The sequence below is a fragment of the Chlamydotis macqueenii genome, chromosome 2, assembly GCF_036417535.1.
Source record: "Chlamydotis macqueenii isolate bChlMac1 chromosome 2, bChlMac1.mat, whole genome shotgun sequence".
NCBI lineage: Eukaryota > Metazoa > Chordata > Aves > Otidiformes > Otididae > Chlamydotis > Chlamydotis macqueenii.
Genome location: NC_141557.1, coordinates 48429098 through 48449967, shown reverse-complemented (window position 1 = coordinate 48449967; position 20870 = coordinate 48429098). Strand labels below are relative to the sequence as shown.

The following is a 20870-nucleotide window of genomic DNA, read 5'->3' as shown; positions in this document are numbered from 1 at the left end:
CACGAAGATTAGAGCCTGGCTTTAAAATGCTGCTGAATGGTTTGGGGATGTATCAAAAGCAGTCTGTAGCATTTGGCTCTTTTCTGTACCCCTTGTCCCATCTATGTGACTCATGTTGGCTTTCAGGAATGATTTTTTGCAATGATAGGATGGAAAAAGGACCCTTAGAAATTTATTGTAAGTAAAATTCTCATTCATGTACAAAATCCACCTGTTTGATGGCCCTGTAGTAATATTGGAGGAAGGGTTAAAGTGATCCAGAGAGGAGGAGGAGGAAGAAGAGGGCTGGAAAAGGACGTGTGAGGGTTCAAAATAATGTATGTGAGCACATGGATGAGGCAGAGGACTACCCAGATCCACCCAGCCCACCAGAAACAGGGGCGGTGGGTGCTGAGGCAGAGTACATGAATGTAGAAGGGACACAGACCCCTTCACCCCACGGTCCCCAGGCCATCTGGCCAAGGCTGGACCGAGCTGTGAGCTGTGCCCATGGAGAGGAACCCCGCTGCGAGACACATCTGGGTGAATTTTGCAGAGAGAGTAATGCCAGCCGTACTTACGATCTTATAACAACCATCAGGCTGTAGCCAAATACGCTGATCCCAACCATGAAATATGCCATCGGTAGTCTGTATTTCAACCAGCCAATTGTCCGCTGGTTGTTGTAGTAGCCGTAAAAGAGCGCTGAGTATTTGATGTAGCCCTGGAGGAAAAGCAAAACCAAACCTTTGCATAAGCTGTTTAGCTTTTTTTTTTCTGCAGGGAAGAGATTTCTGGTGAAAACTGAAGATTTAAAACAAGGAAAATCAACTTGGAAAAATTTTTAGTGTCTCATTCTCAGCTGTTTGCTGCCCTGTCACTTTTGAGAGCCATCCTCGTAAAAGCTGATCGTCCTAAGAGAAGGAAGAAGAGGGAGAGCACATCAGAGGATACTGTCTCAAAACTAAAATGTAGTTTTTATTCATCGCTGTTTCATCCATCCCGTGAAAACCTTCTTATCGCTCTTTGTGGCTGTAGCTCACCTGCTTCTCTAAGCCAATATCAAACACTCAGATCTTGTAGAAATGCTGTAGCAAAGGGGTTTCCCACCATGACATGAAACTTTTTCTTTCAGCTAGGAGGCAGCTGATGCTCGGTACCATGCAGATTTAGTTCCTTTTACTGGCTACCACCTGCAGAGCAAATATAACTAAAGACCAAAATCAAAGCCTTCCTTCCTGTGGAAAGCAGTGCTCAGACACAATATCAACCATGTTGTCTCAAGCAGATATATTTTTTGGTGTACAAACTGTTGGGCATTCAATGAATGTGCAGATCTCCTAATCTGCATTAGCAATCTCTCCCTAATTTTCTGTCATATCCACGTTGATGTGTATCATTGCATATTGCACTTCTCTATTTTCAGCCTGTTGTCTTTCAGCTCGTAAGTTAAGTGTAGTTAATCAGTGTGGCATGACAGTTGAGCAAGCTCCCCTCTGATCAAGCCTTTGGAAAGACCAAAATTGAGACGTAACTTGAAGCTCATATCAAAGGCTGTGTAATGGACCTTGTTTGGAGACACTGAATAATTTACATGGGAAGGGACCTCTGGAGGTTGTCTAGTCAAGCCCCCTGCTCAAAGCAGAGCCAATTTCAAAATTAAGTGCTGTGGCTCAGGGCCATGTCCAGCTGAGTTTTGAAAATCTCCAAGGACAGAGAACCCACAACCTTTCTGGGCCTCTCTTGGCTACTTTCATTTGATCCCCCAAAGTGCTAGTTTTTTTATTCCTAACCTAGTATAAAACTTTAGTATCCCTGGATGTCACATTAGCTGCATGTTTGCCCTGCACAAAGCACAGTGCCACAGGTACAGGATGACTTTGCCCATGTTTCTGCTAGTGCTGCTGAGCCACTTAAGGAAATGCTGCAAGCCTGTGGCTGGCACATCACAGCACAGCTGCTTGGGGCTCATAACATGTTATGTACAACATGTGCTGGAAAGGTGCAAAGAAAAAAGCCTTGTAAAAGATAAAGATGGTGTTCCTGGAAGGCACTACTGAAGTTTTTTTCTCAGTTTGTAATCCCAAACCTTTGTCTTTTTGATTCATCAAATGGTGGGGACTGAAAAATTAGTTTCTCTGCTCACATCATCCAGTACGTTCTTTAAACTCCATTTGTGAGACATGGTGTCTGGGTGTCCAAGTGAGATTTATTCCTTTCTACTCCTCTAGAAATCTATGATGTGACCTCCTTGCTGCAAAAGCATACATTTCCCTGATTTCTGTCTCTTAAAATGTATTTTTCAGGATCATAGTATTGACTCTTCATTTTATGCCTGCTCTGAAATATGTTTCCCCATTGCACCTCTCCTGTGGAGCATGCTGGAATAAGCATCTATTCATTTTCAAAGGGCAAGCCCCTGTGCAGGGCTTAATTTGATGTCTGGCTGCAGAGAGTACAGGTGTACACTGTTGCCCCAGAGCTGGAGATCGCTTCTCAAGCTTGCATGATTGCTCCCTGGTGTCAAGCAGCAAGGGAAGTGTATCGGATGGAGACCTGTATGGCAGAGGGGTTCAGAGGATCAAGCCCTTGGTGACAGCAGGGGAATGTAGATGTATGTACCAAGCCATAGGCAGGTCATGGTACCCAGATTTTGTGCAATGGTACAGCCTCATCCAAGAGCAAATTTCCTTATCTTCCTTTCCTATGTGTGTAGTTTATGGTCTCAGACAAAATCAGCAGCTACAGTTCAGCAACACTGCTACAGGGCTTTGTTTGTGGGTTTTGTTTTGTTTTGTTTTGTTTTCTGGACAAATTAGTTTAAACGCTGATGTTTGTATTTTTAGTGTGATGCTCAGATGAGCTTTTCATACAGTGCAGTGTTATTCAACGTGTCACTAATCCACCTCTGAATTTTGGATTCTGGCAAGTGGGTGAAAGTGTGGGGAGAGCGAGAGCTAAAAGGATCCTCAGCAGAAAATGGGTGGTGAATAAAGGTCTGGCCCTGTCAAGTTCCTGGACATGCCAGTATTTGAAGCCTTATTAATAAATTAATTAAAATAATCTGGCTTATATTAAAGTAGTTGTGATGGGGTTTATTACAGAAGGACTAGCTCCCACACTTGTAATATGTGGGCCAGAGCCAACAAGCATACAAAAAAATATTTCCAAAAGTAGTAGTTTTGAAAGTCAGATCCCAAGGTATTTGCCACAGCACACTCCCTGCACACATATTTTTCTTTTTTGGGCCATACCCTAACAACAATTAATCCCTTTGCCTAAATCTTTAAAGACAAAGAGTAACTAGGCAGAGGGGGTCCGATTTGGGGTTGCAGCCAAGCGCTCAGAAGCAGCTGGAAACTTGAGCTTTCCCTTTGAATGCAAGTCCTAAACTTTAGTTCCAGCTTCAGGCTCATGTAAGTATTTCAGGGTAAGAGGGATGGCAGGGATGTGTGGAGCAATCCCCTTCCCCAGACTATTAGCAAGATGCTCCCTGCCCATGAAGGGGAGTCTGCAGCTTGAACTTGCCTTCTGGCTGCTTGGTTCAGGGTAGCTCTCATATTTCACCTGCATGCTGGCTGCCTTTCTGGTTGGAAGTATAAAAGTATAAATGGCTCTTGTGCATAAAAAAATTTTTAGTTTTTTCAGAATAAAATTCTACATTACGACTGTGAGGTGATGATACAGATTTCTATAGATTGTTCTATGTAGATTGAAAATATAGCAGAAATTGATGTTTTTTCCTCTGAAAAAGGATCTTTTTTTTTTTTTTTTTGCCTGAATTCACAAAGCAACTCTGTGAATGTAGTTTAAGACAGTTGCACCAAGCTCATCACTGGGCAGTTTGCATACTCACCTGCTTCTACTAATGCTCATAGAAAAACCTAACGGGCTTCTTCTACTTAATGTAAAAAAATACTGTGTCGATAAAAGGACATGGGGTTCCTAAATCTACTCTGACTTCCTTTCACTGTGAAACTGTCTAACTCCAGTGGCCTTAGTGGATTTTACTTTCTCCTGTTGCACCTCATCGACCCCAGACAGACACATTTTGAGTGGTGTTAGACAGCTGTGTTGGGATGTGATATGTCCCCTTTGGAACAAAAGTGCATCTGCTTTGTTCCTGCAACACTGAGAAATATATGTCTCTGTATACACAGACATGTGTGACATATGCCAGCCAGCACATTCATATGTGGAAGTGGTTCAGATCCATACGCAGGTGTCTGCATGTGTACATGCTGTTTCGGCCAGAAATTTCTGGAGATTCCCAAAGATTTTGTGGCAGCAGGTGTCTTCATCTTCTGGAAGAAATAGGTGCATTGCTGTTTTATCTTGGAACAAATTTGTCCCTGTAGCGCCACTAACTTCTGAAGGGTTTTAGGAGGTATTCAACTGATCTCTTATGATTAACACTCCTGTACTTACCTCAAAATCCCAAAGAACTGAAAAATCCATAGCTGTTGCTTGTTCAGCCCGAGGTACGGTTTTCCTTGGCATGCTCCCATATGGCATTCCCATCAGGACCTGGTGAACATTAATAACAGTGACGCGTGTATAGTATAACACACTGTACAGTTTTCAGCAGTAATTTTTCTTAATGAGTTCCTTTTGGTTTGTTCTTTGGTTGGTTTTCCTTTTGGTTGATTTTAATATACACTTTATTTCTCAATACCAGAGCAGCAGTTTAAAATATTTAGAATTAATTTCACCCAAATAACCAGAAGAGTTCCCTTTCCCTGGTAACATCCATTGCACAGGAACTATTTTGCCAAGGAGCTGTATCCCTCGATGAACAGCTCCAGTTTAAATGTCCTTAGTTTAGCAAGATGTTCTTTGCTTGAACTTCATGGGTCTAGTGCAATAAAGGGATTAGCTTTATCTATTTATGCAGGACTCCTCCTTTGAGAGAAGTCAAGAGCACTGGATCGAGCTTGCGGTATATTTTTTATTATACAGTCTTGAACTGAAAAATGACCTCAAGATGAGGTAAAGGGCAGTGAGGTCTGGGCAAAAACCATATGACAAAATGAAGCAAAGAACAGTTTTCATGGCACAGCCTCTCCTGACGGCACCATGCAAAGCAGGTCTTGCAGCAAGTCCAACAGTTATTCTCCAGACAGTCAACGTCAAGGGCTAGGGAGAGTTAATAACACATCTACAAGCAGACTCCGACTGGTGCCCATACCAAAATACCTCATTAGCATTCATAGCCTAGAAAGGTCCTGGCATATCATCTATCACTTTTTCTTTTAGGGCTATCAAATTAATTTCAAAATCATTTATGATTAAATGTTTATTACCCAGCTACTCTGCATATCGTAACAGCTCAGTAGGCAATGAGTAACAGTATGCATACTTTACAGACGAAAGCTGTTTAGTCTTCTACCATATGCATAGTTCCTAACAAAATACATTTGTATTGTTCAGTGCTAATGGTTATGTCTCTTCATCCTAGGTGGAAACACAGCTTTTACTTTCGATAGTGAGAACTACCACATTAAGGAGAACAAAAGCACGGTCCTCAGGAGAGACTCTGTACTGCATTTTTGCTCCATAAAAATCTGCATTGAACAGAACAGATGCCACTATCTGCAGATTGCACAGCCTTTAAAGACTGCACTGAGTAATTTAGCCAGAGCTAAATGGCTACACTAAAAAATTCTTGAATAAACAATCACATAAAGTTGACTATGAGATCCTTTTCCTTCTCTAAGAACAGCAGGAAATAGAAAAACTAAAAATAAAACTCTTCTTTGTGAATCATCTGAATTAGAAGTACAGAAAAGGGATATTTCCCAAACACATGTTAGTTGGCAAAGTGCTTGGGAATTGTTCCTTCCCTCTATCGCTCCTCCTGTGGGGCTCTGCTACAGCTGTCGCCCCAGGGCCGTGCCCCTCAGAGGGCCCAAAAGGGCCTCCTGAGCCTGAGGAGGGGTCTTGGCACTGGCACCATCCATTAGAAACCTGGGGTTTTCACCCTCACCTTATCCTTGCATCTGTGAAAGCTCACGCAACTGCATGTTTGTCAGAAGTGGACTCAACACACCCAGTGAGGACTGCATTGCAGCAGGTGGCCCTGGTCTTTGACAATTACGTAAGAATAACTGATCCTACTTGATCATTTGTATTGCGATTTTTGCAATGCAGAGAGGTGAAGGAAATGTTTGGGGAAGTCCCATACTGTCACGGGGGTTTTCTTAATTGGTTTCAGAGCACAGTCCATTTCTTATGGCTTTTATGGACCTGAGCTTGCACCTAGGAGGATTCCTAGATCATGTTTTTCACTTTAGTCAAAATGTAAAAATTGCCTCAAGTTAGGTTTTTGAGCTCCTGTTTTAGCTGCTGGATGGACAGGATCTTTGATAGCATTTTAGGTCTCCTAATTTCAATCCAACTTCTGCTCCTGTGTCAGTAACAGACTTCTAAGTTGTTCTTTGTAAATAATCATCCTTATAATTTTCATTTTTCTAAAGCACTGCCTGTTATAAGACATTTGTCTGTGCTATTGATCTCCTATTCATGTTAAGCAACAGGCAAGATATTCCTGAAAGAAGAATTAAGCACTTACCTCTGGAATTATAACCAGTCCAAATATTAACCCAAAAAGGACAAGATTTACTCCGTACATCCACCGCAGAAATATGAAGTAGGAAGCAACTGAAGAGCCAAAGTGACCTTGAACCAGAAAACACTTAGTGGTTAGGAGTTTAGGAGGATTGAACTATCCTCAGAAAGACCTGGACCCTTTAATCCTCAGGTCTCCCCAGCATGTTGCCCAAGAGCCTCCCAACAGTCTACACCACTGATGGAGATGGCAAAGCCCAGAGCTTCCCAAGGTGCATGCTCCTAGGTTGGCACTGGTGCCCAGGACAAGCAGAGACTGGGGACCAGAGAGCTGGAGCATTGTTTGGATGAAGACAAAGCTGTCTTACAAAATGTCTTACTGCCACTGCACAGCAACTCCACTTACTCTCCACTTCTTTTATCTTCATCTCCCAGGGTATGCACTGGGTTTTAAAATTGTCAAAATCTCTCTTAAATTTCACCCATTTCTGAAACAAGACAACATTGTTGTGAGCAGAGATAAGCAAAGAGCACTGCTAGGAATGAGTGTAAAGTCCAAAGTAAAAACTCGGGTCTGGGTCAGATCTTTTGGACTATTTCAGAAATTACTTGCAATCCAAAAGCCCCCCATCCCCAAGTGTTCACATTCATTACCTGAATTTTAACCTTCCCAGGCTTTTGGAAAACTGCAGTTGTGCTATAATTTTACTATATTATAATAGAGGTGGAAAATTCAGACCTAGCTCTGGATTGAAAGAATTAATGCAGAACCAACTCTATTTAAATAAAATTTAATTTTATAAAATACTGATCTTGAATCTTTCCTTGTCAGACCAGTAGCTAAACTCCCATTAATTTCATCATCCCAGGCCAGGCTCCATTTTTCACTTCTCTATATAATCTCCATGACAACACACAACTTGGCTACCAACTTAAACCTTACAACACGGCCATCATCCTCCTTGTCTCATTAACCAGGAAGATGAAATTTTACAGAAGCCCATGGGACAGTGCAAAAGTTTGGCATGGCCTCTGTTATCTTTAGGGGTACCTTGTCGCACAGTTCAACATTTTGGAGATTGCAACCAGAAAGCCATGTTTTTCCTGCTCCTGCAAACCCTCCCTTGCTCCAGGGAAGGTTGCAATGAGATCCAGGTGGGGGAAAATTTTCCCCTGTTCTTTCTGTAATCATCATAAATTTGAAGCTGGCTAGTAGTTTTTTGAATGCGGGCAGGAGGTTTTATTCTGATTTCAAAGTGTCTCTTTTATGGGTTAATAAACTCTATAAAAAATTAGCTGAATGCATAACCAAGTACCCAGGGTTTTCCCTGACAATGTTGCAGCGCTTACCTTTGCCATCATCATCTTATACGCGTACAACTTTTTGCCCTTCCCTTTTCCCAGAGCTCCTTCAAACTTCTCTACAAAAGCTTGTGCCTCCCTAATTGGAAAAGAAACAAGTGGGTTATTGAAACAGTGAAGGCATCTTTAGCTTTTCACCTCTGCCTGCACTGGTGGGAAAGCAGCCACACTGCCCTCCCAGTGTGAAGGCAGGGATTTGGGCTCTCCAGACCCCGTTCTGGGATGCCAGCTGCTGCCTGCTGCTGGTGTTGCTGTGCCAAGCAGAGCTCGCACACTCAACCAGGGCTAGTTAATGGGTCCCCAAAGCGCTCATGCTCATGCAATGGAGATGTGCCATGAATCTTTCTCCCTGCTTTTCCCTAGGTGTAGACCAAAAGCCTGCCCATTCCTCTCCCTCCAGAGCTCTTCTACCCTGGCATGCCTGCTATAACTTCACTCTCCTAGTGCATTGGTCAAGAGAAAAATAACGTTTTCTAATCAAACAAGCTCCAAGAGGGTGCAGAATTTCCCTCCAAGAACACCTCCTTGAATAAATACCAGAGGCCTAACAGGATAATGTGCAATAGGGCTAATCCTTTCTTGTCTCAGGGTCGAGTTTGTGCAGCCAAAATAACTATTGAATGTACAGCACTCTGAGAACCTTTCTGGAGACTCTTGCAGAAGCAATACAACATTTTTTTTTAGGTTCATTAGTGGGTGGTAATGATCGCCATGGTTCAGGGATAAGATGAAAGAATGGAGGTACATGATAAAAAATTATTCTAGGCAGAATTTTAGCCAGGTTCCTACACCAAAGGGAAAGTATGTCAGAAATAGTGCTTTTTTTTTTTTTCTTTTCTTGCAGAACTTTGTACTTTGAGGGTCATAAGATTTTATTTGTAATGAGCTCAGGTTCGTAGCATGCCTGCGAGATAGAAAAGCTGCTCCAATACAGTTTCCCTGCATAGATCTTTACCCAGATTTTTAGAAATAATTGGCAGTGTTCAGGGCTCCTGATTTTAATGGAAAAAGGAGCAGGTCTTGCCCTTCAGGGTGTAAAAGAGAGAAGCAGAGACACATGGTGCCTGCCAGCCTTCACAGCCTGGCACTGCAGCCTCTTGACAAACATGGGGGGAGCGTGTATCACCGCTCCCCGGGGGCTGTGCATGCCTTGCAACGCTGTTTTGAAAGCTCTCCTGGTAGAACGGAGTTTCAAGGGAATTTTAACCAATAGAGCTGGGATTTGAATCATTGCCTAGGCATGGGAATGGTTTGTTATGAGCTGTGGCTTTGATTTCCCAGGTCAGCCCTGCTTCACGGCCCCCCAGTGCCCTGCACTACAAGGTCTCTGCCGCTGCCTGAGTTGTTCCTACATTCAGTGCAGGCTGGGTGGCAATATTGTCTTTGCTCCATAAACCTTTGCAAATAATACAGCATTTTTTCCAAGCAGCGCGATCTCAGAAAGTGTGAAGTAACGTGGCACTTTGCCGCTCTGATTTCTGTCTGACAATGGGCATGAATAAGCAAACCAGGGCACAGAGTTTGCTTTAACAAGTAGCCTGACAGTAGCGAGCCATTTGGTTTTAAATACAAGGGTAGAATGACCTGGCCGTAAGTATCAGTTGAACAGATTTGCACCTTGTCTCTTCTTTGGTTACAGAGGCTGAAAATCAAATTCCACATTTTAACTCTGATGATACAAACCCAGACAGGCTGGCCAGGCTCTGCCAGTTGCTTTTTCTAAGACCATGGCGTTACAGTAGCAGCAGCAAATATGCAATTTCTCAGAAGAACAAAGTACACCTGACAGTCAGCAAAGACCCTAGGGCTGTGGGTTCCCATTATGATGGGTACCTGAGCACCAAGAGCTTCTTCACCATCCTCCAAGGCTTGTTCCTCATGGTGGAAATCAGCTTTTTCTTTTGCTCCACCTGCTCCATCAGCATCGCGAGCTCTTCCTCTGACAGTGACTCCTCGTCAGATGAGTTGGAAGAAGCAGAAGAAGTACTAGGAGAGACACAAAATAAAGGACACACAATAGAAAAACTTGCGAGAGTTAGAGGGAAGGTCTTCCTTAGCGTGGACACAGTGCTGCTGGCCCCAGGGGATCCCACTCTGATGTGGGCACAGTGCCTCACTGTCCCCCAGCTCGGTGCGATGCCAGTGCATCCCTTCGTGCTCAGAGCAAGCCTGTTTCCATAGACCAACCAAAAAAGTGTGCCCAGGTCTGGGTCTCTCAAGGTGTCCTGTTTAAAGAGTACTTTTCTACCTGCTGCTGTAGGCACTAGGACTCCACTACATTAATGGATCTGAGCCTGCCTGAGAAACGATAATAACAGAAGACCTTGGAAACAGTTTAGTTGTGTGGCATTTTACACTACTGTTTTCCACTCCTGTATCTCTTTTGGGAGAGTCGTAACTTATTCACAGTTCTGATGCGTACACCACTGGCACGTCAGTACTGCTGCCAGTCTGCCAGTCTGACACAAGGCACTGTACTCAGGGATTGTTTAATTACCTGTTTTTCCTGTCTTTCTTCTGTTTGTTCTCCCCCTCTTTTCCTTTCTTGTTTGTTTTCCTTTCTTTGTTTTCTGACTCCTTTTGATCTTTGGTAGGAGCCTTTTTGCCTCTCTCTCTCTGCCGGCTTCTTTCCTCTCCTGCCTTTTTTCCATCACCAGGTTTTTTTTCGAGGCTTTTTCTCCTAGAAGCTCTGTTTTGTTGGCTAGAACTGTTTTCTTCTTTGCTGTCATCTTCTTCTTTGTCTTTCTCTTGCTTTTTCCTTTCAAGTTTGCTTGCTCTGCCGGTTTCCCTGAGGGGCTGTTTCTTAGGTCTCTTGTCCTTTTCTTCATCTTCTGCAATGGATAAAAAACAAGTACTTTGGGAAACACTTAGCTTTCCATGCTGGAAAAATATGGATTCATCAGAAAAGTGCAGCCAGCCAGGATGCCTGATACAAACCCTAGTGAAGCTGATGTGCAGATGCCAGTTGACCTCGGTGGGCTTTGCATTGTGTCCCATCCAAGAACCTCGTCCAACTCTTTGGTTATACAACTCCCATTTAAGACATTACAATTCATTTTAGCACATCAGCGACTGATATGTGACCATAAGAAAACTGGAAATGAGTTAAAAATGCAAAATCCCATCCCTCAGAGAGCACAGACAGATATGTTCCTGGCATGTAAACACACCAGAGCAATGGAAACAGAAACTGCAGCCAGTTAAACAGTATGTAGTGTGCTTGTTGGTGCGATGTCCCTGAAAGCTGTTTGCTTTTCAAGGCTGAGGATGGAGGTCTTCTATTTATGTAGAGAAAAGGTACAGCTTAGGCAGCACCAGGTCTTATTTTCTCTGAATTTCCTTTTCTATAGGAAGGTCTATATCCAGAGGACAAAAAAAGCAGTCTCTGATGCACATTTCATTCTTATTGGCATTGCAAGCTAAAACCCTAATTTGTGCTTCCAGTTTAAAAAACTGAAACGGAGCATGATTTAATAGAAGAATATTAAGGAAAGGGGAAAAAACATTCAAAAAACCTCAACCCCCTCCATCCCTTTTGCCACCAAGTACATTAAAATCAATAGTAAGTTTTCCAGATTCTTTTGGCTTCTAATTTTCCAAAATTTCTTACTGATGAAAATAGAGTGTTCAAACAAACAAACAAAAAAATTAAATTTGTAATTTTGGCATTTTCCCCAGAGTTGCAGAAATCGTAATGGAAGAAGGAAATTGTGCTGCAGTGAGATCCAGAGTGAAAAATGAGCAGTCTAAAAGGTGAGGAAAATAGAAGCAAAATGAATTTGAGTATTTGCATTTTTGTTTTGGTGAAAAGTCAGAAATTAATAACAAACAAATAGTTTTTGCTTGCTAGTGATACAAAATTAGTAAGTGGTGGTTGTCACACTTGTCACTGGGAATGAGAAGGAGCTTTCAACTTATTTCTCAAGAGCCATTAGATAGCTTTCCTTTACTGTGTAATGGTGCATTTCAGCTGAATTTCAGTTAGTGATCTAAATCAAAGGACCACCTACTCTCCTTGGGAAAATGTTCATCTCAGGAAGTCAACTATCATGGTTTTCATTTGAAACGTATCAAATATTAGGTTAAGTGTGGAGTGTTCATTCATTACTTTTATCTTATTTCCTTGTTTTCCTGTATGGGAAAGGTGGGTATGATTAAAAAAATAAATCCCAATCATTTGCTAATTACTTTCTCATATTTTATGGATCATACAGTCACAGTTGTGTCTGTACCATTTTTGAAGTAGCATCTACATTCATATGATCTATCCAGTGCTATTATGATCTTACCTCATAGCTATCTCTCTTTATTTAGTGTTATAATCCTATTCCTTAGCTATTTCTCTTTACTTACTATACACACTGGTTTAAAGCTTTTTTTTTAATCCTGTCACTGGCTCTTCCTAATTTCTGTAACAGCCATCAGTCTGCCCCCAATCCATTTTCATTTTTGTCTTCTCGTAGCCATGATTACTCCAGACACCAGCATGTTATAGTCTAAGCAAGCATTTCAGGGAGGGCAAGCAGGACCTCAATGCCATGCAAAGCAGTCCCAGCCCTGCATAGGGTGGTGCTTTACTGTGATTCCTGGTTTACTGGGGATGACTGTCAAGCGATGTCAGCTCTGACAGCCTTCTACTCTAGGAACATGGATGAAAGGGGACAGACTGCTTAAGAATGGTGTTTTAAATATCACTATTACAAGTCAAACCTCAAGGGAAAAATCTGCTTGCTTCCAAGTAGCTTATGAAACATTCCTGTTGTAGAGCAAGTAAGAGAGCAAAAGAAAAGGTATCACCTCTTGTATTTCAAATAAGACCGTATATTTTAATCTCTACATTACCTTCACTCTCTGTGTCACTTTGGACTTGTCCATCAATTTCTATTCCGGCTGCAAGACAAAGAACAAAGAGTAATTGCATTTGTCTCTGGGATTTACACATGGGATGCTTTACACAGCTATTCCTTAAGTGCTAGCTGAGCTTGGCAGAATGTCCCTTATTGATTATACATTATACATTCTTTTCCTACACTGACACTCTTAATATTTGCTTAGTTTGGCGTATTGACAAAAGTTCCCTGCATGAGCAAACTGAAATGGCATGATCTTTGAGAGACACAAAATGGTGTGCTTGAAAAGTTCCCGAGACATTCTGTCAAGTATTCAGCAGCATCCAAACTGAAATTATCTTGTAGTGATACCAACCATCTTCCATGATGACCTGTAAAGCACATTTCTTTTTCTTCCCCATGACAGTCTCCCGTCTTTTGCACAGACACCGTAGCGCATGCACACCCCAGTCAAATACAGGTTACTCTCTCTTCCAGTGCCCATGTGCTTCTCTCCGTGGCATTGCAGACAAAGGGGCATGTCCAGCCGCCGGTGACCTCCTGTTTGCGAGCCATGTGGGCAGGGAGGGGTGGGAGAGGCAGGGAAGACCAGGGCTCTGCCTCAGCCCACCCAAGCACTTTCCCTTCTGCTCCCTTTTAACTGTGAAAAAAAGCACCTGTCGGCATTATGTTACATTTCATTATTTAAACATGAAGGAAAGCCCTTTGGTGGATACTTGGTGGTATCGCATGAAACACAGACACAAGTCACGTCTGGTTCTGACATAAGCATGTGGCTGGAGGCTTTGAAAGGATCAATTTTCTTAATGCCATATTCTTTACTGACCTGCGTCAATCTGTGTAACCCTCTTAGTCATTCTCCCACACCTTATTAAACCTCTCAGTGCGGTGCCCCGAGGGGCACAGCTGTGGGTCCGCTTTTGTCCTCCATGTCTGTCCTTTGTAGGGGACTCATGAGCTAATAGATACAGCAAGGAGTCAGGAGTCAGGACAGCAGGATCTCTCTTTCCTTTGCTCCTTTATTCTGTGTGACCTTTGCGTGCTCATTGCACTTGCTGGTAAAATAGGATAGATTTTCCTTCTAGGTGCTCTGAGGCTTAATTAATTAATGCGAGACCCTCATTCGGAAGGTCCTTTCGTACCGCGAAGTATTGTATTGCACACTGCAGCAGGCAGTCTTTCGATGGGCCAAGGATAGGTTTGTCTGGGCAATTTCCGGTGTAAAACCTGCAGCGCCTGCCCCAGCTGTAGCTTTCTGGGAGAGCCGGTGCATCCTCAGCGCAGGGTTTCTCCTGCAGGCATGAAGATTGTTTAGGTTTCCAAAGAGGAAAGCTTATCTTCACACCATCCATGAAATCTGCTGCGGACCACCCCCTCACCCCCACCCCCCCACCGTCCGTTCCCGGCCCCCCCCCCCCCTCCCCCGGCTTTCGTGGGCATGCCTTGGGGGGATTTGGCTTGGTGACAGTACACAAAGACTAAGTGTTGTCAGGGAGAGGGTTAATTCCCCCCTTCCCTCCCAAAAGAGAGGAATGTTGTGGAGATCAGCTTGAGGCTGCTGCCACCACTACTCTTGCAGATGACTCCTGCTCTGTGTTGGGTGCAGCACCCAAGGAAGTGACAGCCTGAGGGAGACTCTCTGCTTCTTTTTCATCACTGACTTTTGGTCCAAAGGTACCTTTCAAGTATTTGAAGTCCAATCCCATGGATTGTTTGATCTGTCTTGACTTCAGCTCAGCTCATCTAAGCTAAATATGTAATGTACGGTATATGCCCATACATTATTAACACCTCTTTAACACCTCTAACCCTGCAAGTTCATTACACAGGGCATTTCCACTGTGTATTCCCCACACCAGTGGGTCTGACTGGGGCTGAAGACAGCAGCAGTGGTCTTTGAAGGTCTTCCCAGTGAACAAGTTTCACCTATAACCCTATGTGTTGATGTGGTAGGTTGAAAAGTTGTTTCAAATGTGATCACTAGATTGTTGCATTAAGACTGCTCCAGGCAAAATGGAGACATTTGCAGTTGCTGAAGGCTACTGGAATGGATTTTCTGCAGGCTACTTCAGTTGCCTCAAGCCTCAGCCCTAAGCATCACTTTCCCAAAGAGAGGATCTAAGGATTTCTTTTTCCTTGTTAAATGAAAGCCAGGTTTCTGGAGAATCAGATGGTAAGAGGCAAAAGGGCTATGGATGCTCACCACGCCCCAGCAATATTGTGCCCGGTGCTGGCACTGCTTCTGCCTCAGAACACCCTGCTTCTCCACCAAGGCATACCCTGATGCTGTTTGCATGCTCAGGGTATGCTCATGTGAGTGCCTCATTGCCAGAGGTATACAAAATGCCTCAGGAAGGAGCAAAACGAATGTCCTGGTTTCTGCCCCACCACATGGTCGGTAATTCACCCATCATCTGCACTGCAGCTGGGGCAGCCACAGGCTCCAGAGCTCCTTGTGCCACTTGGCATGCCCACAGGTAATGAGTGCATGCTTTTGAAAACTGACGGGGGCTGCAGATTCATTTTGCTGCATTTTGCTGCGTCTTCAAGACCTGTGTACCCCCTTCCTGAGAAATACTCAGCCTCCCAGAATTGCAGCTTATGACATGCCAACACACCAAAATGTGTGGCGAGGTAATACCTCTGCCTCCTCCTGCACTGAGCCAAAATTCCCATCCTTTGATTTTATAATCTGCACTCCAGTTCACAGAGGTGGTGGCAAAGTTGTGATGGTTGCTCATGCAGTCACAGGGGCCCAGGGTACAACAAACTTGGAGACAATCTGTGGAGCATGGCACCCCTCACTGTAAGGGGGGGTGAGATCACCCTGCACCACAGGAGGAGGGGATAGCTGAGGGGTTTGAGCACACGGGACAGAGCAGGAACGGTGCTCGTGAGGCAACGCGTCAGTGCGACTGTTCAGTGGCTGAAGGTATTTGCAGTAGGCTCTGTATGGATGTTGCTTCCCTCACTCACGCACCTTACACTACAAAACATAGTAAGATTGACCAAGAAAACACTGTAGTGTTGCAGGCTGGGTGGCAGCATTTTACCCTCGCGTAAGTAGGGATCATTATCTTTCACACTTCCAACGTTATTGGACTCCATCACACAGAGAGGAGGGAGGTGCATAACGCCTGGCAATTATTGCCTAATGTAGAAGGTTATTGAAATGGATCCCCAAGTGCTTACCCTTAAGGAGAAATCCCTACATTACCTTTCAGACTCAGCCTATGGTACGACAGACCCTTTGCATATAGTCTACTTCTCCCTTTGCCTTAGAGCCCCAAGACCAGCATAAACAAAATAACCTACCCCAGGTGATGCCATCTTCCTGCTCCAGAAGTGAAGGTCCACCTGCAACTGATGTGCAGCTACACAAGGATGATGAGAAACCTTGAGGTCTTTGTCTCTTGTGGCACCTGTCCTTGGGGAGAGAGGCAGAGCCACCATCACTTTTGAGGTGGCAGCACCAGAGGTGTGATGTAGAAGACCGGCTGGGTAGGTGAGCCTGGGGAGTCTCCAGGAGCGGGGTTCAGTGCAACAAAGTGGTGTCATGCAAGCTGAGACCAAGAGAAAGTTCAGCGTGGTTAGGCCGAACCACAGACATGCCAGCCTCTCTTGCCTGGCATGATTTTTGGTTAAGTGCTTAGAGATCTGTAATTTTTCCCGTATCTTTAGATGTTTATATGCAAAGTTGAATAATTCATGAGAAAAAAACTTAAGGTGGGATATTCTATAAAATGCTGTATTTGAAGGAAGAAAAATTTACTTCATTTCACATTCTTTTGACACTCATCTTTCTCTGAAGGCTGAAGGTGCTTTGTTAAAGGAAACATATGCAAAAACATTGCAGCAACCCCCAAGGATGGCAGGCTGGGAAGAGCAGCGAGACATTTTGTGTGCTGTGAGAGAGGTCACACATGAGGACTCTCCATGTCTATGTGTGTCCATCAAACAGATGACAGATCCCAAAATAGATCAGAGCAGGGCTTGCATAGCCGTACATTGGGGAAATGCTGCCATGCTTCAGCACCAAGCACGCTGCCATCCTCAGCTTATGAGCCTGATTTTCCTAAGAGGATGATGTATCTTGCAGGGTTTATGATTTCTTAGGATTATGTATTGGGGGGGGATTAATGGATTAGTCTTTTACCTTTGAGTTATTCCACACAAGGTATGAATAAGTAATGCATGACCATGAATCCAACTATTACTTCTGTAAATACCAGACTTTGCATGCAGAGTGAGAGCAATTTGTGGAGCTGTAGCACTACTTTTTTGTCCTGTACCATTTAGTTTGTTTCTTCTCACGTTGGGGACTAACGCTATATAATTTGACAGTTTTAACATCTGAGGACATTGAACTTCTCACACACCTCCAAGTGTTAAATAAAAAGCAGTTGTGTTATGGAGAGAGGGTAACTGAATCCTGGAAGCACACACAACATGCTTCTAAATGCTTAATGAGCTAGTGTTTCTCCCTTTCTTGCTTTCTGATTAACATAGGTCTTTAGCTAATTAATCCACGGATTACATTTATTCAATATTCATCTCATCTATAAGTAATCTTTACTTGAGAAGGTTTTTCAGCAATAACAATAATACCTGACCTGTGTGAGGATATTTTGGTCAGGGCCTAAAACTTGCAAATTGCTGGAGCCAGCTCTAATGATATATCTGAAACAGACATTTAAAAGTTAGAGATCACTTCCCAAAACCGACTCAGTTCTGTTGAACTGACTGTTAAAGAAAACTAAATTGTTTTTTTAAAGCAACATAATTGTGTTTCCCAAGGTCTCGCAGGCATGCTTCATAAGACTGGATCCAGCTCATCTGTGATCCAATCTGGCTTTTGACCAAAATCTCGGCTTTACTTTGCAAAAAATGTTTCTGACTAAGCCATAGAAATCCGGCATGGGCTACACATTAACCTGAGCACAAATGTATGCAGAGGTCATCCGTGCTCTCATGTAATCTCAGCAATGCTGTAGTATTTCTCTGTATTTCCTGGTGTGGAGTGACCTCTGACAGAGCAGCATGGAAATGTTGAGAAAGTAAGGACTGGTCAGCAGTGTTCACTGCAAACACGTGGGTAGACAGTCTCATGAATTTAACATAATCTGACAAAGAAATTCCTCAGGTTTTTGCAGTCTCTGAAAATAATCCTCTGGCTCCCATAAACAACGATGGGTCTGGATTATGGCCGGAGGCAGTAAAACGGTGCCAAATATGTGTCATATACCGTTTGTGCAGTGTAGGCATTAGTTACTTGTAAGGACAATGAATTCCCACTGGAAGAAATTGCATGACACCAATCTAATGGTGTTTGGGATGCTCAACACAGTGCCTTGCCAGCTTGTGCTTTGCCCATGGAAATAACCTTTATCTGAATAATCCCAACCCAAGGTGGGGAGCACAAGGTCCTCAGAAGAAGAGCCATTGCTTTTTTCATTTATTTCTTGTTGTTACTTCATGGTGTTCTCTCTTTGGCTTTCACTCACCTCATGCCTCAAGGCACAGCTGGGAGTTTCCCGGGAAGAAGCGCAACAAGCTCTGTACATGCTGTTAGTCTGTGTTTTCGCTGAAGAACAATTACTGCCAGAGGGCTGCTAATTCAGGTGGCCTGTCAGGAAGAATTAAACCAAAAAAGGGGAGGATGTGCACTGGCAGGTCCTGGAGCTGTGCCAGCTTGGAGAGATATCTCTGAATGCCAGATAAATCATAGGATACAGCCCCTCAGTCTTCCACTGCTTTTTATTATCTAGAAGCTGGTAATAAATTATTATTTTATATTTTTTTAAATAATGCTTATATTGCCCAAATTGTGTGAGAATAAAGCAGCCTCACTCACTCCTTTAGCAGCAGCCTCATGGGAAACAGTGCCATTTTCAAGACCCCAGCCAAGGGCAAAACACAAGCTCGTGTCTGCCATCTTCACTGACTCCATGTCTCAGGCTACACGCATGCTTAGAGCCATACTGGATTCACACAAGCCTATCAGTGCTCTTCAAACACGGCAGGTAGGTATTTGGCAGTGGTGCTGATCAGATGGTGGGTGTTGGTCTTCCTCATCTCTGGCATTGACAGACTTTGAGGGCAGGAGGCTCTTGTTCATCTGAAAAGTGGTCCACAGCCCTGTGGTCCTGGCACTGCATGAGTAACTAAGTGGCAATGGGAAAAGCATTTTGATTTCTAACCAGAGACAGAAATCTCCACCAATCTCCCACACCTTTTGTAGGGAATGGACACTGCACAACATTTTTTTTTCAACCCAACACACCCTATCTGAAGAGTTAATGAAGTCCAAAAATGAAGGTTGTGAAGTTTCCAAGGACAAGCAAATAGGGGAGAATGTATGTGGAAAACCAAAAGGAGGGAAAGTTTTTTGCACAAATTCTAAAGTAGGAGAGTGTCCTGGTTTTGTATAGTGGAGAGGCTATAGTGGCAGCTTCTGCAAGAAGCTGCTAGAAGTTTCCCGGATATCTGGTGGACTCAGCCAGGTCTAAGGCGGACCCCCTGCTGGCCAGGGCCAAGCCAATGGCTAATTGGTTAATTGGTTACAGTGATAACACCTCTGTCATAATATATTTAAGGGGGATGAAAAAAAAAAAAGTAAAAAAGAAGAAGTGGAGGCAGAGAGGGAGAGGTGCAAGCTTTGAGGGCCTTGCCCCCCTCACCCTCTGACCTCCTGCTGGGCTGCCGTCTGGGCCTGACTCAGCCCGGCTGAGAGAAGTGAAGAGAGGAGATGAGATGTGAAGAGAACCTGAGAGGCATCTGCTTGAACCGATTGTGAAGAATTTCTTGTGAGAGGAACAGCTGCAGACACCAAGGTCCGTGAAGAAGGAGGGGGAGAAGTAATGTGGCTCCTGGCCAGAATTCCCCTGCAGCCCAAGGTGCAGCCCATGGTGGAGCAGGTTGTCCTCCTGCAGCCTGTGGAGGACCCCACGCCAGGGCAGAAGGATGCCTGAAGGAGGCTGTGGCCCATGGAGGGCCCACGCTGGGGCACCCAGTTCCTGAGGGACTGCACCTCGTGGAAAAATGACTCACACTGGAGTAGGGGAGGAATGTGAGGAGTTCTTCCCCCGAGGAAGAAGGAGTGATGGAAAACAACAACTGCAACCCCCATTCCCTGTTCCCCTCTGTGCTGCTTGGGGTGGGGGAAGGAGGTAAAGATAGTTGAAATGAAGTTAAGCCTGGGAAGATGGAGGGGCGGGGGGAAGTTGTTTTTCTTCTCTCTCCTTATCCTGCTTTGTTTTAATTTAATAATAAATTTAAGTGGTTTTCCCCAAGTTGAATCTGTTTTGCCTGTAACGGTAACTTGAATGATCTCTCCCTGTCCTTATCTCAAACCTCAAGCTTATTGTTATAATATCTCTCCTCCATTCCCTTGGGGGGTGGGGAGAGTGAGTGAGAGACTGTGTAGCTTGGTCCTGAGCGGGGCTAAACTACAGCAGTTATTTTAGCCCTCGATGTGGGGCTCGAGGAATTTGGGATAAGGATATTAATTGGGAGCAGTAATGGGCAAAACACGGACTGAACTCTTCTAGAGAGTGAAATGATTGAGGGGAATTCATGTTGTTTTAATTGTGGTGAAGGGATGATGGGTGGATTGTGTGTAAATTGTCCACTTTTCGTCCTGTGTTGTGATGATGTTATTTTGATTTTCTTGGGGAGGAACATTTTTGGTGGGCTCCATTCCTACCTTACACATCTGCTCAACCCTGGTCTGAAGGAGAAATCCTCAGCTTTGTAGGAGGTGCCTGAAAGGCCAGCAATAAAAGTATGAGAAGATCAGGAGAAGGACGTCCTTCACTAGAGTTGAACCTTTTTTGCTGCCTCCTGTCCAGCCCCTCAAGACACAGAGGGGATGCTGCTGCTGCTGAATTTCCTTCTCTTTTGTTTTGGATCTGAGAGAATTTCTATGGGAAAAATTTCTTTCACTTTTTTTTCTTGAATCTCTGCCCAAAAAACAAGATTATTTTTTAGATGCAGAAAGACAGAGAGAAAGCTGCCTGACAATCCAGTCATGGCAGGAGGATCTTGCATGCTTTTAACCTCTTCCTAAAATGCGCAAAGCTCCCAGAGGACTTCTGCCTGCATCTGTACAAG

The 20870-nt window shown here is 43.9% G+C and overlaps 1 protein-coding gene across 1 annotated transcript in view; it reads right to left on the bottom strand.

Moving 5' to 3' along the window:
- Window positions 1-13313, bottom strand: part of TMC2 (transmembrane channel like 2) — a 33645-nt gene extending 20332 nt beyond the window's left edge. Inside the window, exons 1-9 of the mRNA XM_086741469.1 lie at window positions 13217-13313; window positions 12751-12798; window positions 10406-10739; window positions 9742-9894; window positions 7897-7987; window positions 6953-7034; window positions 6551-6657; window positions 4408-4506; window positions 561-703 (exon numbers count right to left, since the gene is read on the bottom strand). Coding sequence (XP_086597595.1) covers window positions 561-703; window positions 4408-4506; window positions 6551-6657; window positions 6953-7034; window positions 7897-7987; window positions 9742-9894; window positions 10406-10739; window positions 12751-12798; window positions 13217-13313 — 1154 coding nt within the window. The remainder of the gene's footprint in view (window positions 1-560; window positions 704-4407; window positions 4507-6550; window positions 6658-6952; window positions 7035-7896; window positions 7988-9741; window positions 9895-10405; window positions 10740-12750; window positions 12799-13216) is intronic.
- Window positions 13314-20870: the final 7557 nt, after the last annotated feature.